Consider the following 26,826-nt stretch of genomic DNA (forward strand, 5'->3'; position numbering starts at 1 on the left):
TTCGAGCTAGGCCGAGAGCCCACTGAAATCCTAATCTGACGCCCTCCTTTGATGTATACATGAATTTAATTTGTGTTGAGGTTTCTTTTCCCTAAAGGCCCCATTGGGAGGCAGCGTGGTTCTCTTCCCCAAATAAAGACGTCCGCCGAGCGTTGGGTTTCTGGGTAAAGGGCGTCAGAGTTGAATTGCGCATCCGCGAGTAAGTCCTGCCGGGCGATGATGTTCCTTTGGGGGCGGGACGGGCTGTTGCAACCTGAATGGCGGAGCGCTAGTGCCCGCCCCCAGCGTAGCCCAATCAGAAAGCAGGCACTGAGTCGCGGTTGGTTGACCGCTGGGCCAATCGGGAGATCCCTAGCTTGGCGGGAGTCTTGACCGCCGCCGGGCTCTCAGGGTTTCCGCGCGAGCTGGGGGTGTCCAGCTGCCGTGGCCATGTTCGTGTTCGACTTCCGCAAGGAGTTCTACGAGGTGGTCCAGAACCAGGTGACCCCTTTCTCGGGCCCCGAGATTTTGTCGGGGGAAGCGAAGGGGCGCGGCCGTGGGGGCGGGAGGGGCCCGGTGCGGGTGGCCGCGCTCAGCAAGCCCGCTCTTCCCCCGACAGAGGGTCCTTTTCTTCGTGGCCTCGGACGTGGACGCCCTGTGCGCTTGCAAGATCCTTCAGGTGAGGCCTGCGGGCCGGGAGGGGAGGCGGGTAAGGACCCGCCCCGCCGAGAGGGCAGCCGGGGGCGGGGGCCTCCGAAAGGTTGCCTCCTTGGGGCGACGGTATTGGGTGGGTTAGCGAAGAATCGGCAAAAGGCAGGGAGAGAAGTACTGTTTCTGCAAGAAGCTAGGCAAACCTGCACTGGGGAGACCCGCAGGCCCGTCGTGGCTTCTGCCGTGTAGGATTTGAGACGAGCACCCGACCACCGAGAGCGTAGCGGTGTCCTGAGCAATTCTGCATATCCAGGATTCCTCTGCCTGTTAGGGAGGGTCGCCGGGTTCAGTGCAATGTTTAATCCAGTGCAAGGTTTACGTGAGATTTGGTCACGGCCTTGATGAGGAACTACTTCTCAGAAGATCTAGAATTATGATCGGCTTTCAACAGTTTTCCTTTAGTGATTTCCTTATAGCTGGCAGAGTGGTACAGCGAACGTTCGTGGCCCCATCACCTGCCATCCGACGTCAGCAGTTTACAAACCTTACTTTATCACGCGTTGTATGTTTCTCAGCTCATTTTTTTTAAAGTGCGTTTCAAGGTAGACTGCAGACTTCCTAAATAAGATAGGCTTTGAAAATAATCTCTCTCCAGGCCCTGTTCCAGTGTGACCACGTGCAGTATACGCTGGTTCCAGTTTCTGGGTGGCAAGAACTTGAAACTGCATTTCTTGAGCATAAGGAACAGGTACGAGAGGTGTATCCGAGATTAATTAGGCTTTTCATACTCAACTGCAATTTCCTAACACTTAGCATTTTCCACTTCTACAATAGGTTGTATGTATATTTAACTACCAACTTTATTAGGCCATACAGAAGAGAAAAAATCAGCTATATGTCCAGGTGGCTCACCTTCAAAGTGTGGAGACAAAATTCACAACAAAATGGAGACAGTGAATATGGACAGCCTCTCACTCTGAATTTGTGTTGCAGACACATTTCTTTCATTGTAAAGTGCTTGGAATTTAGTGGGTTGTTTTTGGCACAGAGAGGCAGTGCTCCCCATGGGAGGGACAGACAGGGACAGGCCCAGTCGTGCGTATGAGCTCTTGGTCCCCCCATACTGGCTTTTTTTTTTTCATACTGGCTTCTTGAACCTGCATGTAAGACGTGGGCCACTGAGCTCTGCCTGCTCCTTGCTGCAGCAGGGGCAGCCCAGGGCCTCCCTTCCGAGGTCATCGTGGAAATGAAGTGCGTGGAGTTGTTAAAGCACTTAGCCCAGGCGGCCCTGGCCGTGTTCAGAGCCCCTCGCCACGTGTCAGCTGGATGTCTGAGCAGGAGGACAGAGGCCTCCGCCATCCACTTCCTTATGGCCTCTCCCTTCTCTCTTCAGTTCCGTTATTTTATCCTCATTAACTGTGGGGCCAACGTGGACCTGTTGGATATCCTTCAACCTGATGAAGACGCCGTGTTTTTCGTGTGTGACAGTCACAGGCCAGTCAACGTGGTCAATGTGTACAACGACAACCAGGTGACCAGGCCTTCGGGCCCCACCTTCCCTCAGCCCTCCCGTCCATCCACCTCTTCCTTTTTATTCCATGGACAACTGGCATCAGTGTTCCTGGCGAGGCCCGTGTTCACCTCCCCTGGAGGAGCCCGAGTGGCCTAAGGACAGGAACCTGGGCTCGTCTCTCTCTGATGAGAAACACGCACCTGACCCTGGCAGTGCCCGAGTGCATTTGTGGAGTTGCTTGACTCGGGAGGTGTAGGGACCAGAACCTGGCACTGAGCTGCGCCCCGAGCTCAGGCCAGCGCGGACCCGTTGAATATCAGGGTGCCTCAGAGGCGCCTGCCCTGCCTGCCCAGGGTGGCGTGAGGATCAGTGGATGGTAGTGTGAGAGGCCGCCGTGGGCTGGGGATGGCTCGGGGGATTTGCTCTTCAAGCCCCTGAGCAGCAGGCCCAGTGCCTGGCCCTTCTCTGAATTGAACTCCTCCCACCTGTGTGAAAGCTCATCCCCAAAACCTCAGTCCCTCAGCGACAGAGCCGTTCTCACTTGGGCGTCCCCGTCAGAGGCTGAGCCGCACGGTGCTTATTTTGTTGGATGCATGTGTGGCCCCAGAGGGAGCTTTTTCCAGACTTAATGACCGTAGATCGTTTCCCCATTTTCGTGATTTCTGTGTACCAAGTGGTCTGCAAATTCCAGCGCCTCACGGGGTGGAAATGAAGACGAGGAAATTCTCCTCAGATGGTGGCTGTTGTACTAGGCCAATCGGGGAGTGAGACTGCAGGAGGAAAAGGCGATGGACGGTTTCCTGTCAAGGAGCGAGGAGTGACTCGATGCTTTTTCTTTGACTCTTAGATCAAGCTGCTCATTAAACAAGATGATGATCTTGAAGTCCCCGCCTACGACGACATCTTCAGGGATGAGGACGAGGAGGAGGAGGAGGAACATTCGGGAGATGAACACGACCAGGGCTTGGAGCCTTCCGGGAAGCGCACACGGTTAGAGGAGGTGGGTTTGGGCCCTCACCATGGTCTGGAGGAACTTGTCAGGCCCAAGGTCAGAGGTAAGCCCATGGCCTAGGCAGAGCTGGGAGGTAGCGGGTGTGTGTGCTGGCTCTGGGCATTGCCTTCATGGGCTGTGTGGCCTCAGGTGGGTTCCTGTACTTCTCTAAGCTGCGGCATCCTTGCCTGTGCCGTAGAATCCTGGCAGGTGAAATGAAACTTAGGACAGCTCAACTCTTCACCTAGGTAGGAAACACTTTTTAAAGCCAAGTGAAGAAACAGTAAAATAGAAAAAAGAAAAAGAAAGAAACAGTACGTAGCATAAGCGTCCCCTTCCTTCCCCAGGCCCCTCCCGAATTGCTCTGACAGTAGGACATAAATAACCTTTTCAGAGAATTTTGCTATAAAGACAACAGAGAAGGAGACAGGAGCAGGAAAAGTGTCTGTCTGTCTTTTCCAGGTGGAAGTTTAAAGCTGGGCCCTGCAAAGATAAGATTGTTCTGTAAAATAACCATAATTACACTTAATCTATGGGACCTGCACTAACCTGGCTCAGGTAGCCTGGGCTCACATTTTGGACCAGCCATTACTAGCTGTGTGACTTTAGGCAAGTGACTTACCCTCTCTGTGCCTCTACAAAATGGAGATAGTAAACATACTTGACTATTGCAGTTACTACTGATGTTTAACAAATGACCCGAAAACATACAGGGTGAAAAGACAGTTTTCTTATGCTCACGGATTCCATGGGTCAGGAATTTAGGCAGAGCCCAGCAGGGACCATGTCTTGCTGGGACTGGAATTCTGGGGAAGCCCGCTGGCTCGGGTATCGGGCACCTGGGCTGCTGGGGTGGCACCAGGCCAGGATTGCAGAGACCTCTACCACACGTGGCCTCCTCACGATGTGGCAGCTCATCTCCCAGCACCAACATTCCAGCCAACAGCGCAGCCACGGAGTCGCCCTCCCGGCCAGCTGTGGGGTCCCACAGTGTTCCACAGCTACAGGGGGAGGGGACAGGATTCCATTGTGCCCTGTGGGAGGGTCAAAGAATTCTTGAGGGTTTTGTTACTCAACTTCACTGAGGTCTAACTTCTACGCGATGAAACTCACCAGGTGTACGGTTCAATGGGATTTGACAAATATGTAAAGTCATGTGACCCCCGCCACGTGATAACAGAGGACAGTTCTATCACCCTCAAGAAGTTCCCTCGCCAGGACCATGGCTTGCTTTTTTTAATCAAACTTTTGATTTTGAGATCGTGATAGGTTCACCTGTAGATGTAAGAAATGAGTTGAAGTTACCATATTCTTTGCCCAGTTTCCCCAGTGGTGACATTTGCAAACCGATGGCACATACCACAACCAGGTCCTACTGTTGAAACAGCCCAGATACAGGACATCTTCCGTCACACAGGGATCCCTCCTGGGGCCGTTTACAGCCACGCCCATCTCCCTCCTGCCCCCGCCCCTCCTTAGCCCCGGCAACCACTAATCTCTTCGCAATTTCTACAATGTTGTCATTTCCAGAATTCTATAAATGCAGTCGTATAGTATATGCCCTCTGGGAATTAGCTTCTTTCCCTCAGCATGATTCCTGGAGGTTTGCCCAGGCTTTGGGTGTATTGAATTGGTTCCCTTTCATTACCGAGAGTGTCCACAGTACGGACAGACCTGTTTGTTTAGCCATTTGCTCGCTGCTGGGCACCTGGGCCATCTCCAGTTTCTGGCTGTTACAAATAGAGCTACTGTAAACATTCATGTACAGATTCAAGTGTGAACACAAGTCTTCATTTCTCTGAGTCTTCATTTCTCTGGGGTAAACAAACAGGAGTGCATTCACTGGGTTGTGTGGTGCTTAAATGTTCAGTTTTTAAGAAGCTGCCCAATTTTTCTAGAGTGGCCGTGCTGTCTTACATCTGACCAGCAATCTAGGAGTGACCTGGTTTCTCCCTGCGAAGAGTGTGCAGGGACCGTCAGGCTTCCCTGCCTGGCCTCCTCTGACTCCACTTGGGGGTGTGGGGAGGCTTTCAGCGAGGAGGTGTTAGTGCGGGGGAGCCTGGGATTTGTGGTGGTGCCTGGACCCACGCCGTCGTCCTCTGGTTTTTTCTTTCGAGGCTGTTCCTTCCTCGTTCTCAGGCTTTTGTTGGAGATTTTTAATCTGAGCTGGCTGATGTTTCCTGCTTCTTCAGCTCCAAGTCTGGGATGTCTGAAACCGTCCTCTGGTCCCAGGGCCCTGGCTGGTCAGCCTTCCTATCCACCTTTTAGAGTCTTTTTTTTTTTTTTAAACTATGTGATATCAGGATTTCTAAGTACATTTAGTGGATGAATAGGGAAAAATACATCTATGCCATCCTTCCAGAAGCAGAATTCTTGGGACCAGAGACTTTTAAAGCTGCCGCCCCACCTCATGCCTTTGCTGGAGACACGGAATGAGGCTGTGCCTGTAAAGTTAAAATCGTTGCTGGAAACAGCGGGGGCTAGGGTGTCAGGGACAAGCTCTCACTAAGCTGGTGGGAGATCAGCACGAAGAGGTACCTGTGGGCTCTGCGTGTGTCGCATGTGGCTGGGTGGTCGCCAGGGACTCTCCGCCCCCTCTTCCCCAGAGCAGGGATGACCCCACGGCTCCCCCTATATCCCAGCCTTCTCAGGCCTTGGGGTGAATTCCTAGCTCCTTGGCTCAACTTTCCTTCTCTTTGTTCTGCTTCAGGAAATTGTGGAGCGAACCCTGAGGAGGAGGCAGCGGAGAGAGTGGGAGGCACGGAGGTGAGTGAAAGCACCCACAGGACCCCTGTGCAGAGCCCACCCTCCCTGTGGGACTGTGGGTCGCCGGCACTGGTTTTCCTGGGGGCTGCCTGCATTGTCCCCCCTGTAAACGCCTTCAGTTTAGAGCCTCTGGGCCAGTGCCTCCAGGATTGAGCACGTGCCCCCACCTCCCCAGCACTGGGAAGAGGCCCCTTCACATCCCCCTCTAGTCCCCCAGGTCCATCTGTCAGGGGTGACAGTCCTGGTTCTTTGTTTTTACAGTTTTCTAAACTTAGCTACTTTTATTTATAAATCCTCACAAATTCAATAGATGCCAATTGTGTAAAACTTTTCCTAGGAAAACAAAATTACGAAAAGGAAACTAAGTTATCTACAATTCCTCTTTATATTGCAAATTTTAAAACAAGTGCTTTAAAATGAAATTTTTAGAGAGGTTTTTAGCTTGAGGGAACAGGCAGCACTGCCCTCGAGCTGGGAAGTCCTTGCTGAATCCAGGGTGTCCGAGCTTCCAGCCCTGTCCTGCTGTTCCAGCTGAGGGCGTGCCCCTGGCCATTGCCTCTTAGAAGGACAGTATGAAACCATCTGGGGAAGTGTAAGGAAAGAAAAGTGAACTGAATCCGTTTTCACTAACAGAAAGAGATGCTGGCTTTGGATTGACCTTCCGTACTTGTGCACAATTTACATCATCACACCTAGTTTTGCATTTTTCCACTTCAGACCTATAGACCCCAACAGCCTTTGTAAACTGCACAGTGCTCGACTGGCCTGTCCCCTCCTTTGTAACCTGGGGGCCGCTGCCAGTGCACTGCAGTGACACACAGAGCAGGTCTTGTCCTGCTGGCCCCTTTGAATCGCCATCTTGGGGTAATTCCCCAGCGCTGGGATCCTGCCGGTCTCCATCTATCGTAGCCAGACTGGCCTTTGTGCCCAGTTCACTATGAGTACATACGCTCTCTGGGAGAGTCAGTAAGTGGAGACAAACAACCTATGTGTGTGGCTTTGAGCACCGGCAGGTTTCGGCGTTTTCCCAGCTGTCTTCCTGTTCTGTTCTTCCTGTGGAGACCCGCGTTTTGTGTCTTGCAGAAGGGACATCCTCTTTGACTATGAGCAGTACGAGTATCACGGGACGTCGGTAAGTGCAGGCGGGGTTCACTGCCGCACACAGGCTCTAGGGGTCAGTGTCCTAAAACGTGAGGGGCAGCGAGCGGCGGCATAGAGCCCCAAGGTCCGGTTTGAATCCAAGCCCACAGCTTCCGCTGTGTGGCCTTGGGCCGTAGTGTAGCCTCTCTGAGCCTGTCCTCCTTGAGGGAGGAAGACAGCAGCCCTCGTTGCACAGGCAGGTGTTGGCATAGCCCCCCACCCCCACCCAGAGGTGCTCCGGGAATAGCTGCTCTTACTTCTGTTCATCACCCAAAATACAGCACAAGTGTTTAGTCTTGCTAGAAGATGGAACTCTAGAAAAATAAAGGCCCGTCAGCACGTACGTGTCACCAGAAGAATTTCTTACAGAAAACCTAGCATGTTGACTCCGGTGTCTCTGAGCAGAGCTCAGGGCCTTAAGGAGCCCTAGAAAATAAGTTTCCAGTCAAACGTCCTGTGTTCAGTCTTAGAATTGGCCCCAGGGCCTTGGACCCCAAGAACACACATCCAGAGCCGCTTCTATTGTCACGGCCTCTTTGTGGGGTTGTCCCACGGCCCCCCTGTTCTGCTCTGGGAAACAGGCCGCAGATGGGGTGGGAGTGCGGGCGGAACGGATACTCGGCTCCTGCAGATACTGGAAGCCCTTCAGAAATCGGTTTCCTTGGAGACACTGCAGGAAGCCCAGCATCTCATGGCAAACAGGACTTCAGGGTCTTTGGTCAGATGCTCAGCCCCCTCGTTTCCCACCAGAACTCAGACACTCTGCTCCCAAGGGCTGGATGCTTCCGTCTGCAGATAGCCCTGTTGGAAAGACCCTCCTCAGGGGGTCTTGGCGCCCCTCCCTCTTCAACACGTAGGGTCGGGTAGATGACAGGGTCCCCAAGCTCCCAGCTTCGGTGCCCCCTCAGGCACCACTAAAGCCCCAGCCCAGGGCTGCAGCCCCTCCTCCCTGGCTGCCCAACAAAGGGCAGGAGGTACTCACTGTTAGCAGGGGACACACTCAGGCCATTGGAGGGACTGTCCTCGCTCTGTGTACCTGGAATCCACCCGAGCCCTGGCCAGGCAGACCCTCGACCCACAGGGGCTTGGTTGGGTTTGGGTCTGGCCCCGCCGTGAGCACGGTTGCATTGGCCTCAGGCTTGTCTCCCTCGCAGTCAGCCATGGTGATGTTCGACCTGGCGTGGATGATGTCCAAGGACCTGAGTGACATGCTGTGGTACGTGGCCCCTGTCAGGCAGAGCCACACGGGCTCCCTCCTCAGGGTGGCTCCGTCCTCCCACAGCCAGGGCAGGGTCCCCACAGGAACGTTGGACGCAGCGCCTTTCTGGGAGCATGCGGGGCCCTGGTTTTCTTCCTAACTGTGAGGCCCTCGGCTGCACAGACTTCAGGGGGACAAGGGAGCATCGTATGGGCAGGGGGCGGGGCCGGGTGCAGCACCCCCTTCCCAGCCGACCGCTTGGCCTTGCTGCCCAGTAAGACAGTAACGTGAGACGCAAGACGTTTGAATAGGCAGCTCTCCCAGGCACCTCCGCTGCCTGGCATGTCGTGGAGTCCGGCGCAGGAGTAACTGTCAGCCCGCCACCTGGGCTCCCAGTGGGAGCGCCCTGCCCACCAGGGCCATGAGCTCGGCAGACGTGTGTACTGAACCTACAGTCTGAGCAAGGGGTGTGTGGGTCTGGCCCTCTTTTCTGGGTTCTGGTTTTCTCCCCCTCGAGGTGACTGTCTGGCAAGGCCCCTGCCCTGAGCGCCCACGGTGGGGACTGGGACAGTCTATGCTGAGTCAGGGTCTCCAAACTACTGGGGCAGGGCCAGGCACCACCACACCGAGGCCCAGAGGTGCCCTGTTGCCCCTGAGCGCCCACGGTGGGGACTGGGACAGTCTATGCTGAGTCAGGGTCTCCAAACTACTGGGGCAGGGCCAGGCACCACCACACCGAGGCCCAGAGGTGCCCTGTTGCCCCGAGTGGGTGAGGGTGGCATGTGGCCGGGTAAGCCCAGGCACAGGCGAGTGGGGCCTGCTGTCCTCAGCCTAGGGGTTTCCCTCCTGTGCACTGAGAGCTCCCATGGTGGTGACGCTGTGATGGGAGCTGTATACTCTCTCCACCCCGAGGGCCAGATCTCCGGTCCGAGGGAGGGTCGGGGTCAGGCCTCGCAGGCAGGACGTGCCTGTGAGTGCCGCCTGCCCTGCCAGTCACTGCTCATCACCCCCCTGTCCTTCCAGGTGGGCCATCGTTGGACTCACAGACCAGTGGGTGCAAGACAAGATCACCCAGTAAGACGCGCTCCCCGGGCTGTCTGAGCTCGGCCTGTGCGTGGCCCAGCCACAGCCAAGTTTGCAGGGGGTCTGGGTGGAGTGTCCCTTTAGAGGCCCCTTGAGGAGGGGCTGGCCTTGGGCCTGGGTCCTTGTCAGGACTGTGGTGTGTGGCCTTGTGTGGACACTTTGTCCACCTTCAGGGAGCCCAGCAGGTGAAGCCAGAGGTGAGGCAGGGCTGGTCTCTGCTCCCCGCTCTCTGTTCACTTGTGTGTATGGTGGGCTTAGGCCAGGAAGAGGGGTGAGGGCCCTGAGGCCAGCCCGGCGGGCAGATGTGAGCTCAAAGGTAGGGGGACAGCTGGACAGGGTTGCACAGAGGGCTGGCGGGGAGCAGGCTTTGGTTCTCCTGCCCGTCCGCCCCCAAGATGCACAGGCTGGAGTGGGGAGGGGCAGGGCTGGTGCCCCTCGTCCCTGGTGCTCTGGTGCCATCATGTGGAGCTGTAAGCTGTCCTGGGGGCCCCGTGCTGTCCCCAGGCACAGCCGCCTCTTGCACTAGCTCCTGCAGTTTGCAGAGGCCCCTGTGCCCTGGTTCCTGCCCACTCCGGCCCACCCAAGTCCTGTAGTGGGGCCCATGGACTCAGGCCTGGGAGTGTCCGCAGTCTCCCAGGCCTGGCCCAGCTTGCTCCTTTCTCTGTTAAGGATGGCAGCATCCTGGCCTGGGCAGCCCTCAGGTGACACCTTGCTGTCACCATCCTGCTTGTGGACCTAGACGGGGGTCTGTCCACTGACTGGCTGGCGGGTGGGCCTGTGACCCTCCTAGCACTACCCGCTCACACCCCCACAGAGGTGGCAGAGGGGTCTCAGTCCTGTGGAGGAGCAGCCCACGTAGGGGAGGATGCCCAAGTGCTGCTGTCCCCCCAGGATGAAGTACGTGACCGATGTGGGCATCCTGCAGCGGCATGTATCCCGGCACAACCACCGGCACGAGGATGAGGAGCACGCGCTCTCTGTCGACTGCACGCGGATCTCCTTCGAGTATGAGTATCCTTGCAGCTCAGGCCTGCCAGGTGCAGGTGGCAGATAGGGCCAGAGGCTGGCAGTGGAGACCCAGTGGGCACAGCAGGGTCCTGGGCGTGGGCCCATCTGGCTCGTCTGTGTGGCTTGTCCTGTTCAGAAGCATTGCATTTATCAGGGTGCGTTCGGGGTTAGGCTCAGGCAGGCAAGTGCACGCGGGGCCCAAGCGGTCAGGCAGTTTAGTGGCTTCACACACTGGCCAAAGCAGGTGGGAGAACGGTGAGTGGGTGTGACTGGAGAGCACACATGGAGGACACATGGTGGTGAGGGTGCAGCCGGGGCCGTCGAGTTGCAGGGCTGAGGAAAGGCCTGGTAAGGCCACGTCTCGGGAGCAACCCAGCCACACTTGGGGGAGGGAGAGCTGCCTGGGCCAGGCTATGGCCGTGCCAAGACCCTGAGGTGAGCTCAGGGAAAGGGCCAGAGCACACTGGGGGACCAGGGTGTGGGCAAGGGGACGGTGGCCCCGGGGCCCAGCCATCAGGAGGGGCAGTGCTGAGGACGGAGCCCACGTCTGTCCACAGGCCTGGCCCCTGATGTCAGGGCACCAGCATGTCTGCAATGTGTAGGCAGGGCCAGCCTGGCGTCCCGCGGAGACCCTGGTGTGAGCGAGGAGAGACCCACGGGGTCAGGACATCCTTACAGCCATGTTCCGAGGCCCACAAGCCTGAAGAACTTGTTCCAGAAGTGGGGTCCTGGCAGAGGCCTGGCGACGTGGAACCCATAGGAGCCAGTGGGATGACCTGAGGCCCTCAGATGAGGGTGCGGTCCACATGGGTCAAGTTAAGCTCAGGTCGAAGAGCTCCAGGTCACCGGGGCTGACCAGTGATGCAGGTGGCAGTCGGGGTGGGGCTGGTCCCTGCACAGCCGCAGCTCCTTGACGCAGGCCCAGCCTCCGCCTGGTGCTCTACCAGCATTGGTCCCTCCACGACAGCCTGTGTAACACGTGCTACACCGCGGCCAGGCTCAAGCTCTGGTCCCTGCATGGGCAGAAGCGGCTCCAGGAGTTCCTCGCGGATGTGGGGTGAGTGAGCGCCTGGCCCCGCCACCCCAGGGCAGAGCCCCTCCCTCCTGGTGACCAATAGGGCTGGGACATCCAGCTGCTACCTGCTTTACCCTGTGTTCCTCACTGGATCCTGGAATCCAGTCCACAGGCCAGGCTGGGCAGGGGGGCCAGGGCCCCTCGTTGGCAGGTCCTTTCTGTCCTGTTGTGACCCCGAGATATCCCCTTGGAGCCAGGTTGCTCGCATGACTGGCGTTTTCCCCTTCCCAGTCTCCCTCTGAAACAGGCGAAGCAGAAGTTCCAGTCCATGGACATCTCCTTGAAGGAGAATTTGCTGGAGATGATTGAAGAGTCTGCCAATAAATTTGGGTAAACACACGGCTTTCTAGTCTGAGCTTCATTCAGGCTTCAGCTTTAACCCCATTCCTAAAACAATGCAAAAAAATAGGGACGCCCAGATAAGTGGGACCTGACAAGCCTTCCCCAAAGTTTAGAGTTCTTTTTGTTTAAAAATAGGACTTCCTGACTTGCCAGCGAAAGTCTAGAATCCTTAAATCCTGGGGCAGAGGTGCAGACCTTTGAGGTCAATTTGGCCTGTCCCTCACTGGACACAGGTGTCGGGCCTGGGAAAGGACCACTGGGGCTAGGTTCCGTGAGCTCTCTCCAACCAGGGCCTCCCTCCAGCGCCATTGGAGGGACCTGGGCCTGGCTGCTCCTGGCACCCTGGGGAGCAGGGGAGGATCACACACGTCCCCCCTCCACACACACAGCTAGTTCCTGCCCTGCGATGAGTGGACAGCTCTGTACCAGCCTCTCGGTGCCGCGGTTGCAGGGCTGGTGTGTCGGGCCCAACCCCTCTGTTCTCTGGGCAGAACAGCTGTGCTGTGCGTGTTAGCTGGGGCCCGGCCTGTGTGAGAGCTCACCCTGGCTAAGGACACACCTGCACGCGCAGAAAGCCAGCCACATCTCACCCCTGCCCCGTTGCAGCATGAAGGACATGCGCGTCCAGACGTTCAGCATCCACTTTGGCTTCAAGCATAAGTTCCTGGCCAGTGACGTTGTCTTTGCCACCTTGTCACTGATGGAGAGCCCCGAGAAGGACGACTCCGGGATGGGCCACTTCATCCAGGCCCTGGACAGTCTCTCCAGGTAGTGGGCACAGCTGAGGTGGTGGGCGTGGTCAGGTGGTGGGCGTGGTCGGTGGTGGGCGTGGTCGGTGGTGGGCGCGGCCTCCCCGCCCCACCCCGGAGTGGGCTGCTCACACCCTCGGGAATGGGCATCCCTGTCTGCCCAAGCTGGCTGCCCGTCTTCAGTATGTGTCCCTTTCTCTCCGATCCTTTCCTTCTCTTCTTTGCTTCTGATTTTCAGAAGTTTCTCCCCTCACCTCCTCCACTTCTTCAGTCATCACTGCTGTTTATTCACACCTTCCAGGTTACGTTTCATTTCTCAATTATTTCTCTTTCTACTTTTTCCTTATCTCACTTCCTGAGATGCCTCATGGTATTTTTTCAGTGTCTTTCAGCTTGTTCTGCAATAGATCATTGCAGGTTTGATCTCTGGGGGTGTATCGCTGGTTAGCTTTTGTTGTCAGGGGGATGCCATCCTCCGTATCCTCGTTCTCCTGACAGTAGCTTTGAGAGGGTTTGACCTTGGTCTTGTCTGTGGTTTGTTTTCTTGTGTTTTCTTCTGACGTTTTTGGAGAAGGCACGGTTCACACCGGTTTTCCAGCTGTTGCTTCTGTGCAGTGTGAACAATGAAGGGGCTGGCTGCCCGGCATTTCCTGCTCTGTTCCCAAGCACACTTTTTAAACGGCTTTCCTGAGCTGTAATTCACACACCATATGATTCAGTGGCATTTAGGATAGTCACAACGTTGTGCGAAGATCACCTTGTCTAATTTTAGAAGTTTTCATTGCCCCAGAAAGAAACCCTGCTCCCCTGAGCCATCACCTCCCACTCTGCCCTCTCCCCAACCCCCAGCAGCCAGTAATCCACATCCTGTCTTCAGAGGTTTGCTGTCCTGGACTCTTCCTATCCCTGGAGTCAGACACTAAGTGGTCCTTTGTGGCCTGGCCTCTTTCACTTAGAATAATGTTTCCAAGGCTCATCCGTGTTGTAGCATGTGTCAGAATTTCCTTCCTTTTATTCTAAATGATAATCTACTGTAGAGATAGACCACAGTCTGTTTATCTGTTCATCACTGGTGGACATCTGGGTAGTTTCCACCTGATTATGATGAAAAATGCTGCCGTGAACACACACGTGGAAGTTTGGGGTGAACACGTGTTTTCACTTTTCTTGGGCATACACCTGGGGTTGGAGCTGCTGGGTCACAGGGTGACCGGGCATTTCAACCTTGTGCGGAACTGCCAGGTGGTTTCCAGAGTGAGGCCTCAGCACTGTCCTTTTACTGTTGAGTTGTAAGAATTGTTTTATATTCTAAGTACAAGCCTCTCAACAGATACACAGTGTGCTAATATTTTCTCCCATCCTTTTTACTTTTTTGATGTTGTTCTTTGAAGCACAAAAGGTTTTCATAATCATTTTCATGATGTTTGGATTATCTATTTTCTTTTGTGTCTTGGGCTTTTGGCGTCATGTCTAGGAAACCATTGTCTGATCCAAGGTCACGAAGATGTACACGTATGTTTTCTGTGAAAACTTGATCGTTTTACCCTTCACGTTAGGTGTCTGATTCATTTGAGATCAGTTTTTGTGTCTCGTAAGGAAGGGATCCGGCTCACTTTTTTTGCCTATGGGCACCCAACTGTTCTGGCGTCATGTGTTGGAAAGACTTCTTTCCCCCATTACAGTCATTTGGCCCCGTGTTGAAAATCAGGTGACTGTAAGTGTAGGAATTTGTTTCTGGATCCTCCCTTGTCTCCCACTGACCCATGTGCTAGTCTTGTGCCAGGACCACCCTGTTTTGACTGCTGTGGCAGGTTCTGTAGCAGGTTTGGCCTAGTATGTGTTCCTTGAATTTCCATGTGAATGTTAGGGTCAGCTGGTCAGTTTCTGCAAAGAAGTCAGACTGCACTGGATCTATAGATTCACTTGGGGAGCACTGCTGTCTTGACGATACTAAGTCTCCTCATCCATGATCAGGGGATGTTTTTCTATTTGCTTAGACCCTCTTTTAATTTCTTTCAACAGTGCTTTGTAGTTTGTAGAGAATAAACTTTGCACTTCTTTTCTTAGATTTATTCCTAAACCATTTATCCTTTTTGACACCATTGTAAATGGGTGTGTTATTTCACTTGTGGTTTGCTCAGTGAGACCAGATAGAAACACAGCTGATTTTCTGTATTTTGACCTTGCTCTGCAGCCTTGCAGAACTTGTTTTTCAGTTCTAATATTTTTTTACTGGATTCCTTAGGCTTTTCTATACACAGGATCCCGTCGCCTACAAATGGAGATGGTTTTACGTCTCCCTTTCCAACCTAACTGCCTTTTATTCCACCTTCCTGCCGACCGCCTGGCTAGAGCCTCCACGACAGTCCCAGCCTGTTTCATCAGCACCTCCGCCTTCCTCTCCTGAACTGTCCTTGTGTTGCACAGTTTTGATTTCACTCTCAGCAGTCTCTCCTCGGTGAGGGGCCCAGAGTGGACAGGAGCTGTGGGGGGTCAGGGGGCACTCCCCGGGGCCAGCCGGCTCCAGCTCCCTGGTCTTGGTCACGCCCTTCGCACTCAGCTGCTCTTGGGTGGGGCAGAACTCCTCTCGGTCTTGGCCACTGTCCCCAGTTGCCTGGAGTTTCCAAGCCTTCTTAGGTCTCTGCCTGTCTGCACCCTCCCTCACTGACACTGGCAATGCAAGTCTTGTAGCCACTTGGGGTCTCTTCCCACCTGCTTGTATTTTGGAGTCTTCGATGTTCCTTGTTTCCTTGTGTTGTAAGTGGAGTCCTAGGTTTTTGGTTTTGTCATGCAGCTGCTCTGTTTTCACCTAGAAACATGGGGAAATCAAAAAACTGGCCAACTACTGCCGCCCTCCTCGCAGAGCTGATGGACCCATCTCAGCCATTGCCTGCGGCTCCCTGCTGTGACAGAAGGGCATTTCTCCCTCTTCTGGGCTCCATCCCCCCGTCGCTACAGCTGCGCCACTGTTTTTAGCTCCTTTACATATGTCTTGTTTTTTCACCAGCGTCTCTCATCTCCCGAGGTTGTAAGGGCCGGGTGCTAGCATCCCTGTTTCTCTCCTGCCCCATGCTTCCTAGTATATAAAGACGCTTCTACCTGCTCGAGGTTGACACTGAGTCGTGGGGCAGAGAACAGGGTGAGAGTCAGCTCATCTTTGGTCTAGGTTGAGTCTAAAAGATGAAGACCAATAAAGAGCGTCGGTTCGTTGTGCTGATGGTGTTGCAGAGTCACTGATGTGCAGTGACCACCTTCCTTTCTGATGCAGCTCTGTTTTTCCTGATGTTCTTAATTGCCTCCTTTATCACATCCAGCTTTCCCCAGCTCTCCTCCAGCAAGCATTCCCTGAGCCCCTGTGGTCCAGCAAAGCCTGGGGCTCTGTCCTCTGGCTCCAGCCCGGCCCTGTGGCTAGCTCAGCCTGCCTCCTGCCTCTGGCCACTGGTGCCGCGACTGCTGGCCCAGAGTGTGCCCCGGTTAGGTCCAGCCCAGGTGTCTTGGGACCTTTGCCTTCTGCTTGTTCCTTTTTCACAGCATCCTGCTCTGAAGATACTAATTACACTTCATTTTAAGCCTCTTTTTGGTCTCCAAATTATCTCTGCTTCCTCTAGGGCCATTTTTTCAGGCCACAGGCATTTCTCAAGGTCTGGCGGTCCTCCATGTTCAGGGTGGGGGCAGTGGAAGCCTGGTGAGCCCTGGGTCTCTGGGCACAGCCTGCTGGCCAGAAGGCATCACTTCATCTTGGCAGGTGGGGAGCCAATGTGACACTTTGGGACCTTGACTGCTGGGTGTAGAGGCTTTGCTCGAAGACCTCACTTCTCCACAGAGGGCTCATGTTGAGGTGTTCAGAGGGGAACCCTCCCTCGTGTGGGGGAGGGTAAAAGTTCATCTGTGGGGGTAGGGTCCCTGGTGCCCCCGAGCCTCTCCTGTTAGCCCTGTGGGCATGTTCCAGGGGACACCTCTACTGGCTCTCAGTCTCCAGCCTTCTGATGCCAGTCCCCTGCCCGCCTGTCTTGTCCGTCACTGTGGGATTTTTCAGTTTTTATTCCTTCCTTCCACGTGGAAGGGAACTGGGGCCAGAGCAGAGGGCACACCCCTCCTGCCCCGGGACCCAGGTGTTCCGCCCAAGACACTGTGCCTCAGCTGGTCTGCTGTCTTACAGGAGTAACCTGGACAAACTGTACCGTGGCTTGGAACTCGCCAAGCGGCAGCTGCGGGCCACACAGCAGACCATTGCCAGCTGCCTCTGCACCAACCTCGTCATCTCCCAGGGGCCCTTCCTCTACTGCGCCCTCACGGAGGTCAGCTAGCTCCCACATGTATGTGGGCACCCGGCCCCCGGCCAAGCCTGCCCGCAGCCCCTGACCGTCCACCCCTCCCCTGCAGGGCACTCCGGATGTCTCGCTCTTCTCCAAGCCAGCGTCCCTGAGCCTGCTCAGCAGACACCTGCTCAAGTCCTTCGTGTGCTCAGTGAGGAGCCGGGTGGGATGGCGGAGCGGGTGCCAGAAGCCAGCCTAAGGGTCCTGGGGCCATTCACCAGCCATGGGATCCAGGCAGATGCCTCCCTCTTTCTGAGCTGTGTCTCCAGCTGAGCCCTGAACCCTCTGCTGCCCATCAGCTCTTGTGTTGTCCTCTCAGTCCAGGGCACTCACAGAGCACGTGGGGCCGGGGCTAGTGTTTAGCTGAGACAGATTAGGGAGAGATGGTGGCCAGCCGAGGTGGAGCAGGCTGAGGGAGGGGTGGGCTGGTGAGGGCCTCCTGGAGGAGGTGACAATGGCACCAGGACCTAAAGGAGGTGGGGGAGGGAAGAACCGGGGGCAGTGGGGCCAGGCCGGTACACAGGAGGCTGGGGACAGGGCGCCATGGCCTGAGGGCAGCTGCTTGGGGGCTCGAGCATGTCTGGGGAGAGGAAGCCCCTGGAGGCTCTGGGGGAGCTAGGGGCTGGGGCTCCTGGGCAGTGGGTTGGCCCTGCAGGTTGTGACCAAGAGGCGCCTTCCCTCCACAGACAAAGAATCGGCGCTGCAAGCTGCTGCCCCTGGTGATGGCTGCGCCCCTGTGCGTGGAGCAGGGCACCGTGACTGTGGTGGGCATCCCCCCCGAGACCGACGGCTCAGACAGGAAGAAGTGAGTCCTGGGGGCTAGGGCCCTCCTAGTGGAGGACATTGGCTCCCAGCGCCAGGCAGGGCACTGGGGGTGCACATTCGTGGCTGCAGGTTGGGGCAGCCTCCTGCATGCTGAGCAGGGTCAGGGGTGGGAAGGTGCAGTAGGCAGGGGAGCCCAGGGGGACGGCATGGTGGTTGGGGCGTGAATGACCCCGCCTGGTACCCTCCAGGCCGTGTCTCAGGTCCAGGCAGCTGGTCATCTGGGTCTTGTTCTGAAGACACAGGACAGAAACTGGGTCATGAGCTCCCCGATGAGGGCAGGTCTGCTGGGCTCCCTGGCGGGTTCCCAGCACATCCCAGATGACGACGCCCAGTTCCCATGCCCCTCAGTCTCCCCAGAGGGCACCTGTCGGCCTCTCCATGGAGGATGTGGTCCTGGGTCAGATTGGTCCCCACTCAGCTGCTGTGAGCTTTGACCTCCCGTGTCTGTAGAGGCCATTCAGCAGCAAGTGGGGAGACAGTGGACTTTAAGGACAAGGGCCTCCATGCTGCCAGGCGCCCTACCAAAGCTCTGCAGTGGGTCTCGGATTCACGGTCACTGGGTGGGAGCTGGCCAGGGGCTCCTGGGCCAGGTCCCCAAGGCAGCACCATGGTCGCCTGTGTCCTCACTCAGGCCATCGGTCTGTGTGAGGCTGTGCTGGTCCGCGGATAGCCCTGGTCACTGCATGGTCCCGTGAAAGCTGCCGTGGAGGCTGGAAGCCCAGGTCCATCCTCTGACCTCCATGACGGACCCAAGGGCCCCTTCCCTACAACGCTTCCCCTCCGCTGCCAGCCCTCCCCCGAGGGGCCATCAGCCCCAGGGTGGGCCGTGTCCCCCGTGCTCCTGCCCCACCACCCTGCAGGCCCCTCTGGGCCCCCAGGCCCCCCATTTGTGTGTCTGAGACCTGCATCCCCACACGGCTCCCATTGAGCCTCTGCTCTTTGCCAGCACAGTGCCGGCTACGGGAAGCTGCATTCAGGATGTGGGTGTGAAGTGGGGGTGCACAGGGGACACTCAGCCTGTGCACCGAGATGAGCTCAGGTGGACGTTGGGGTGGGAGCTGTGGTGAGAGGTGGCGGCTGTCAGGGTCGGGGTGAGGAGTCTGGACTGAGTCTGGTGAATCCTGGGCAGGGAGGGTCCGCTGCAGGGACAGCCCCCAACGTGCCTCTGTGTGTCCCCAGCTTTTTTGGTCGGGCTTTTGAGAAGGCGGCGGAAGGCACGAACTCCCGGACGCTGCACAACCATTTCGACCTCTCAGGTAGAGTATGCTGCACTGGGCCCCTCAGGGTCAGCGCTGACTTTGGAGCCAGGAAGGTTGGCATCGCCTTGGTGCCCTGCTGCCACCCTTGTGTCCTCCCAAAACCAGCCCAGGCCTGGCCGCTGCAGGCAGCCCAGGGAGCTCTGGCCTTACAATCCAGCCCCTGAAACCACTTCATCAAGGAGCCTGGGGGACTGGCCACTAGGGCCTCCCAGGCCCAGCCTCTCCCATCAGAGTAGCCTGCCCTTCTGTGGCTGCAGGGACAGCAGGGCACCTCTCTGCACTGTGCCCCACTGTGGAGGGGGCCACGCCTGCAGGCCACCCTCTGCTTCTCTAGAGGCCAGTGTGGCACATGGTTCAGTTTGGCCATATTTGCTTTTTATCCCGGCTGACGGACGTTAAAGTAAAACAGATGTCTGGTACCTCACCCCTGTGTTAGCAAGCTCAGGCTGCTGGAACAAAGCACCACAGACTGGGGGTCTGAACGACAGAAATGCATTTCTCGCCATCCTGGAGTCTGGAAGTGGGGCACAGTGTCGCGGGGCTGGCTCCTCCCGAGGCCTGTTTCCTTGGCGTGCAGACAGCCATGTGTTCCATGTGGTTGTCTCTCCATCCTGCTCTCTCCCTGTAAGGGCACCAGTCAGACTGGATCAGGGCCCCCCACGACCTCAGTTAACCTGATCACCTCTCTAAAAGCCCGTCTCCAGGCACAGTCACATTCCGAGATGCCGGGAGTCAGGCCTTCAACACAGCAAATTTGGGCCCAGAGCACCCACCTCTCAGACCTCCCTTCCACCACCAGCGGGTTCCCTGACGAACACTAGTCACTGCAGAGACCCGGCCCACGTCCCCACTGCCTCTGGTGTCTAGAGCTGGCATCTTCCTGCCAGGCCACTCAGGGTGGGTGGGCTCCCCTCCAGCAGCAGCCCCCCGATTTCCTCTTCCATGCCTCCTCTGTGGGTGGACCAGGCTACAGAGGACCCATGGCCCGAGGCACAGACAGCTCAAAGGATGCAGGACCAGGCCGGTCTGATGAGGGGCCACATGTCTGAGCCTGATGGTCCCAGAGGTGGGGGCAGTTCGCACTTGCACAGCATGGGACACTGAAGCTGAGAGTGGCCGGAGCAGAACAGAAGGCTGGCCTCCCCTCCCCAACCTGAGGACCTCCCACAACCACTTTGGGGCAGGCTCTGTGCTGGCAGGGTGGGAGGCCAGCTCTGCCAGGTCTGTGGCATCCTCAGTGTCACATCCTGGGTCCCCTCCATTGACTGCCACTGCCGGTCCCCCCCACAAGCCGCAGCCCCAGCTGCTCCAACAGGGTGGCCAGCTGTTTCCCAGGGTTAGAAAGACCTCGTGTTCCGCAACGCTGCAGCCATCAGGGCTGAGCACGTCCTGGAATGTGGAGGAGGGCTGTTGCAGTCTGGATTCTTGATGACTGGGGGCCTCCCCCTCGTGCTGTCTGTTTTCCTTTCATTATTACTCCAGTGATTGAGCTGAAAGCTGAGGACCGCAGCAAGTTCCTGGACGCGCTTGTCTCCCTCCTGTCCTAGGTGAGTGGTGGGGGAGGCGGGTGCCGGCCAGTCCCCAGGGCCCCTTGGGGGTGTCTAGGGCCCCACCACACAGGCCAGCTGCTACTTGTCTTTGAAGCCAGAGTGCGGCCCCTGAGGAGACTGGGCCCAACGCCTTGTTCCCAAGGACGTCTGTCCCTGGGTTGGTGGCAGGACCACAGTGGGGCGTTCCAAGGGCACTAATTTCATTAAGCTCCTGGGACTCCTTCAGAAAGAGCCGGCCTGTACCCTCCCTGACCACACTGCTCTGGGTGCTGCTGGGAACAAGGCTGCCCGGGCCTTCTGGAGCCTTGCTGCCCTCGGCCAGCATCAGGCCCTGGGCAGGAGCTCCTGGGGGGCGTCTGTCTGGGCTCTCATGTGCTTGACCTGTGAAAAAACAAAGCTGGTGGCAGCCACTCAGTGGAGACTTAGAGAATGTGGGCTCTGACCAGGCCTGCCTGGACCACATGTGGCCGTCACTGTGATGCTCTCCCCTGTGGCCCACACGCCACCTTTTCCTTGAAGACCCTTGGGAAATGGGCCAGGGGTCTGCTCTGTGTATTGACCACTTCTTAGCCCAGGCCCCCACTGTGGATGCCCGCGCCCTGCTTGCCATCTGCCTGAGCCCTGGCCGGGGGCCATGGCTGTCGGTGATGGGAAACCTCACCAGGCTGCACACCCACCAGGCTACACCCATGTCCCCATCTGAAACAGGGCTATCACCCCTGGGCCACAAATGCTGGGCCTTAGCAAGGGCCAGGCAGGGGCAGAGGTGTGAGTTTGGGACCCAAATCAAAGGCTGCCAGCAGGGGCTCTCGGGCAGTAGCGCTGGCATTCAAGGCAGACCCCTCCCTGCAGCCAGCTCAGTAAGGATGCCAGCCCCGCTGTGCTTACTGCCACCAAGACAGGTGCAGGGTGGGGCAGCTGGGGAGGGTGAGGGGCAGCGTTCTGGGGCACCACAGGCTGAGGATGGACAAGCTACCAGGTGGGTCCACAGAGGAAGCAGGCACTGGGGGCCATGGGCCTTTGAGGTTCTCCCCCCAGACCCCAGGGACACCCATGCTCACCCCTGTGACTGGTGGTGCTGCTTGGAAGCAAGAGCTCCACACCCAGAGGGAAGCCTGGGCAGGTTGTTTGGTCTGGGGAGACATCAGAATTATTTACAATTTATCTTTTCTTTTTTGTCTTTCCTAGGGTTTGATTTCTTCAGAAATGACCTCCTTTCCTTATTTATGTTAACTGGCTTTTATTTAGATTATAAGTTATGAATGTGATTTTAGATACAGGGACAGTGGTTGTGAATGGAATAAAATGTTTATTTTAGGTTTGGTGCCCCGGTCTTGGTTCTGATCACAAGGCCAGTGCTTGGCTGTGCCCTGAGCCTTCTGAGGGTCCAGAGGGGCCTTGATTCTGTGCCCTGGACACCCCTCAAGGCCCAGTGGAAATCAGCACGAGGGTGGCCTCCAGGCTCTGGCTTGGTCCAGCTTCCCACAGCTTCCTTCTGTGCACTGGCCTTGGCAGCATCTCAAGTCCACCCTCTTGACCATGCACCCCTCCCAGAACCCCCACACTATGGCCATCCTCTCCCCCCCAGCACCTGCCTTCCAGGCGCCTCCCCACCTCGCAGGCACACAGTGGGCACTGCCAGGCGAGCCAGGCAGGGACAGCCAAGGCGAGGCCCCAAGTCAGGAAGGGCGGAGCTGGCTAAAGAGCCCCGAGGTTGGCTTCACCCACATCCTGGTCACAGAAGGTCCAAGCTGGATGGACCTCGGCAGCCTCCAAAGGCTTCAGAGCAGCGAGAGTTCTCAGTCAGAGGAGCTGTGAGATCAGCTGGCCCCACCCTCCCAGATGTCCCCAGAGCACCTGTGCAAGAGTTGAGGCAAGGAGGGGACCATTTTCTTTTCACCTTAATGGAGGCACTGGGGATTGAACTCAGGACCTCGTACATGCCAAGCATGCCCTCCACCACTGAGCTACACCCCCCTCACTGAGGATTGCCACTTCTGCCCTTCAGGGATGAGAGAGCAATTCACACAAGTGGCTGGGGCCATCTGTAGCCACCACCTGGAGCACGGGTGCCCGAGAGCAGGCAGGCTGGAGGAACATGGCCAACTGGGTGTGGTGCCTGGAGCTGAGGGCAGGAGGCAGAGTGGTTTGGGCAGGCTTTAAATTGGTGAGAAAAGCCCAGAAATCATGTCCTAGAACTGAGAACCTGGGTGGGTGGGGCCAGGTCTTGGTGCCCTTCAGGGAGGGTTAGTGGGCACTGGGGTAGCTGCACTGGCGGCTGGCTCCTTTTGCCTGTCCTCCCTAGTATGGGTCAGGGGGCAGCAGCCTGGCCCCCCAGGGCCCTCAAGCTGCCCACGCATGCCATTTGCAGGAGCTGGGGCTGGCTGGGCAGCTATGCTTCAGAATCCCAGTGATGCCTGGGGCCTTGGAGTCAGCTCCTGGCCATGTGGGATGCAGGCTTGGGCCTGCGTTCCTGGCCAAACACTGTACCTGGCACTGGCCGGGCCCAGCGGCCAGGAGCAGAAGTGTAAGGACCTCTATCCCAGCCCCACCGAGAGCCAAGGCCACAGGATCATACACCAGCACTCAAGGAGTGTTCTTGCTCTGGCCTGGGCGGGGCTGCTGAGGACCCCTGTGCAGTGGGGCCCATCCCACTGCAGGCATCCCATTGTTGGGAACTCAGGCCCCTGGGTTGTTCAGACTCCCTGGAAACCCTGGGGTTCGGGGCAGCGTTCTCAACAGCTGCCCTGAGCCCCTGTCCTCAGGTTCTTACCCTCCTCTCCATCCACCCCAACAGGGAGCCTGGCCAGGCCTGGGAGACTCCTTGCCATTGGACCTGGCCCAGGCATTTCTGGACACGGCCCCTGGAGCCAAGGTCGGGGGCAGATGCCAAGCTTTAGCCACTGACTAGGCTTGGGGTCCCTCCCAGAAGCCCCCAATGTTGTCCTGTCCTCCGCCCTGGCCTTTGGCAGAAGGTAAAAGTGCATGAATTCAAAGTGCCTAGAACAGGGCTGGGAACAGTGAGCACTTGGTGCCAGTGACAGCTCTGGTCTGCTCTGCCCTCCTGGGACCCCCACCCCCAGGTGCCTGGCTAGGGTCAACACCAGGTCCCAGTGATCCCACCCACAGGAGGAAGCTCCCACAGGGTGCCCCCAGAAGGGGCTGGTACAGAGGTCCTGATGTTTGGCAAGTCTGGGCTGGCTGCCAGGCCAGCAGGGTGGGCACAGGGCCTTCACAGAGAGCCAGGATGGAGGGGCTGGAGCTAAGCCCAGGCACTCTGGGCAACTGGCTGCAGGTGCCTCCTCCCCATGGCAACATGCTTGTGGACCTGCAGCCAGCTCTGCAGGAGCCTAGTGCACATCCTGGATTTGCCCCCGTTCCCGCTGCACTGTTGGCAGAAGGGCCCAGGCAGTGGTGGACTGATACCTGGCCATTTGATGTGACCCAGAAATGGGTGAGCCCTGAGAGGGCAGGTGGAAAACAGCCACCCTGTGGTGTGTGGAGCCCAGCCTCTACTAGGCAAAGCCAGCAACCTGGCAACCCACCACTGTCTGCACCAAACCCCTGCCCCACTGCAGGCCCCATGACTCAGCAGGGGCCCTTCTGACTACAGATCTTGCCTCCCTGGGCTGCAGTGAGCTGTAGCTGTTTCCCACCCAATGGGAAGGTGACTAGGTGGCAGGGTGAACCTGAGAAATGGTCATGGGATCTTCTGGATCCCAAGGGCCAATCCTGGGAGGTCCCCAAAGGAGCTTTTTGGGGAGGAGTCAGTGCATAGGTGGATGAATGGGGGCTGCTGGGCCCAGGCAGTGACTGGACAGAGGACAGGACACAGGGAGGGTATCCAAACCATTTACTAAGCAAACAACACCCCCCCCCCAAGCTGCAAAGGAGGGCAGGGCCTGAGTCCCACACCCAGTATCTGGTGCCCATGTCTCGGGTCCAGGCCAAGTCTCTTGCTTCCCACCTCCAGGGGCTAGCCTGCTGATGGATTAAAGGCCAGCTGTACATGTCCCTCCGGCAGCCCAGGCTGGGAGTCCTGGACTCTGTCCACCTCTCTGGAATCGGCAGAAGCTACGGAGGGGTGGGCGGCATCCAAGACCCTAAGGATCGGACAGGGAATGGGATCTTCGGTCCAGAGCCCACAGAGCCCAGGGAACCCGCGCCCCACCCACGTCGCAGCCAGAACTGCACACAGAAAGAAACCGAGCGAGTCCTCCCAAGTGTGGGTCGCCTTGCAGGGTAGGGCGGGGCCTGGGTCCCGCTAGTATGGCCAGAGTCCAGTCACAGCAAAGAACTGGGAGTTCTGCGGAGCTTGTGTGCCGCAGGCGCAGGCCGCCGTCCGTGAGGGGCTGCCCTGGCCAATTCTCCGGCTCACGGCCCTGCTATGCCCGGCTCCATCAGACGTAGTTCTTCTTGTCATAATCGCCGCTGGTCGTGGGCCGCCGCGACGCGGAGTACTTGACGGGGAAGCTAAAGTCGGGCCGGCCAACGCAGACCCAGGCGCCACAGCACACAAGGCCGCCGCCGCACATGAGCAGCGCCGAGGCGGCCCAGCCGATGTACAGCGCGGCGCCCAACTCGTACTTCTGCGACATGGGCACGGTCGGGTCGTAGAACTCGCGGACCACGATGTTGGCGAACCAGCAGAGCGGCACGAGCGCCAGCAGCCCGCAGAACGCGTAGAGTGCGCCACCCGTGAGGGCCACGCGCGCCTTGGCCGGGCCGGGGGTCACGCAGGTGGTGCACTGCGCGCCCGCCAGGGTCACGAAGAGCGCGACGAGCGCCAGCAGCACGGCGCCCACGGTGAGCGCCCGCGCCGCCTGCACCTCCGTGCTCAGCGCCAACACCGAGTCGTACACCTTGCACTGCATGTGCCCCGTGCTCTGCACCACGCACGACATCCACAGCCCCTTCCAGGTGGTCTGCGCCGTCACGATGTTGTGGTCCAGGAAGGCGGTCACCTGCCACATGGGCAGCCCGCACGCCAGGATCAGGCCCACCCAGCCCACCAGGCACAGCACCAGGCCGAGAATCTCCAGCGCCGCCGACCCCATGGCTGACGATGAGACGCGCGCCGGACGGCCCGGGGCCTCCGTGAGCGCACGGCTCACTCCCTTCCCTCCGTGTCCCGGTCCCGCGGCACCACAGCGCAGCCTCGGGTCTGCGGGAGCCTCCGGGGGGCTTCCCATTTCAATGCTTCGGGGCGGACTCTACCCCTCGGGCCCAGCCCCCGAGCCCCGAACAGCCAATCCGCTCGCGGGCTATGGGCCCGCAGCCAATCGCAGGCGCCCCCGGCAGCCCGAGTTCGGGAAACTTTGCCTGAGGTAGCGAGGGAGGGGGGACCTTCCCCGCCAGGCAGCCGCCCCGGGGGACCCCACCAGCCGCTGTCCTGGTCCTGGCCGCGCGCGTTCCGAACTGACCTCAGGCGAATGCGCGCGGGCCCGCCTCGCCATTTCAGAAGCTTCATGATCCTGGGTCTGCACCGACTTCCTGGCCACATTCCGAATGAGCCTGCTGGTGCCTACCTCCCGGCCAGCTTCTCTTCCTTGGCCCACCTCCCTGACCACGGTGTGCGGGAGCCCCCCACCATCGCCACTGCACGGAGGCCTGCGTTGGGGGTTCCCTCGGCCCCTTCTCTTGGGTTGGCCAAACACAGCTCGCCTTTTTCCTCCAGGAAGCTCGCCCAGGAGTCCAAGCCCAACCCAGGCCCCTTCTCGGCACCCTGACCACAGTGGCCCTCCCACTGCTGACACTGACCCTCGCACCTACCAAGAGGCCAGGCAGGCCTGTGCGGGTCAGGCCCAACGCTCCAGCTTTGTCCAAGGTCCTCCCCAGCACTATCACTGCCCTGGGGCCTGAGGATCCAACAGGAAGAAGGTGGCAGAGGGGCCTTTCCTTGGCCATCAGAGACCCCCCACTCTGCCCCTGCAGCCGAGGCTTCCTAGACCTCACAGCCTTCACAGGGACTGCTCCTCTTCCAGAAGTGCTGCCCATCCCCTATCCTTTGAGGCTCAGCTCAAGTGACTCAGCATCAGTAAGTCCCTAGAGCCTCCAGTGACTCAGCACACAGGCTGTCCTCCTAGGAGCAGCCCATGGCCCCAAGCTCAGCCACCTCCGCCAGCCCTCCGACAAGAGACACAAGGAGACACGTATGGGCCGTGTTCTGCCCTCCCTCCAGTGGTAGTGCCGATCCTGCACCCCAGCCCCCAGGCCACCCTCCGGAAGCCAACAAGGAGTTTCCTGACTGGGAGGAAGAGCCCCCATCCTCGCTGGAGGCAGGAGGCAAGGGATTTCCGGGCATTCTTCTGCACAATGGCCCAGCCATTTTACAAAAGGCCCATGGGGATGGACATTGGACCCCACCGAGGCTCAGGTGGG

The 26,826-nt window shown here is 58.0% G+C and overlaps 2 protein-coding genes across 5 annotated transcripts; one reads left to right on the forward strand and one right to left on the reverse strand.

Moving 5' to 3' along the window:
- The first annotated feature begins 350 nt into the window (after positions 1-350).
- CDC45 (cell division cycle 45) lies at positions 351-22,236 on the forward strand. Of its 4 annotated transcripts, none has more exons than XM_074355987.1 (19): positions 351-480; positions 599-658; positions 1,286-1,378; positions 2,024-2,161; positions 2,991-3,143; positions 5,845-5,900; positions 6,984-7,032; positions 8,195-8,256; positions 9,262-9,312; positions 10,213-10,332; positions 11,255-11,386; positions 11,636-11,734; positions 12,353-12,514; positions 16,655-16,793; positions 16,879-16,974; positions 17,498-17,616; positions 18,816-18,892; positions 20,378-20,442; positions 21,634-22,236. In XM_074355987.1, the coding sequence occupies exons 1-18, from the start codon at positions 430-432 to the stop codon at positions 20,440-20,442; spliced, it is 1,722 nt and encodes a 573-aa protein (XP_074212088.1). In that variant the 5' UTR covers positions 351-429; the 3' UTR covers positions 21,634-22,236. The 4 variants fall into 4 exon arrangements, 3 of the variants coding, with proteins under 3 accessions (XP_074212088.1, XP_074212089.1, XP_074212090.1); XM_074355988.1 differs by having other exon boundaries at positions 16,879-16,962; positions 21,634-22,234; XR_012503552.1 differs by lacking the exons at positions 18,816-18,892; positions 20,378-20,442; positions 21,634-22,236 and adding an exon at positions 16,104-16,240.
- A 2,047-nt stretch (positions 22,237-24,283) lies between these two features.
- Positions 24,284-26,518, reverse strand: CLDN5 (claudin 5). Its single transcript, XM_010956959.3, has one exon. The coding sequence runs from the start codon at positions 25,635-25,637 to the stop codon at positions 24,846-24,848; it is 792 nt and encodes a 263-aa protein (XP_010955261.3). The 5' UTR covers positions 25,638-26,518; the 3' UTR covers positions 24,284-24,845.
- Between the last annotated feature and the right edge of the window lie 308 nt (positions 26,519-26,826).

Source organism: Camelus bactrianus, chromosome 32 (assembly GCF_048773025.1).
Source record: "Camelus bactrianus isolate YW-2024 breed Bactrian camel chromosome 32, ASM4877302v1, whole genome shotgun sequence".
NCBI classification, from domain to species: Eukaryota; Metazoa; Chordata; class Mammalia; order Artiodactyla; family Camelidae; genus Camelus; species Camelus bactrianus.

Bases quoted from the DNA above. Each gene is read 5' to 3' on its own strand.
- CLDN5 (XM_010956959.3), bottom strand. From the start codon at position 25,637: ATGGGAAGCCCCCCGGAGGCTCCCGCAGACCCGAGGCTGCGCTGTGGT.
- CDC45 (XM_074355987.1), top strand. From the start codon at position 430: ATGTTCGTGTTCGACTTCCGCAAGGAGTTCTACGAGGTGGTCCAGAAC. The intron at 481-598 runs GTGACCCCTTTC...TTCCCCCGACAG, and splicing joins ACGAGGTGGTCCAGAACCAG to AGGGTCCTTTTCTTCGTGGC. The intron at 8,257-9,261 runs GTACGTGGCCCC...CTGTCCTTCCAG, and splicing joins GACCTGAGTGACATGCTGTG to GTGGGCCATCGTTGGACTCA.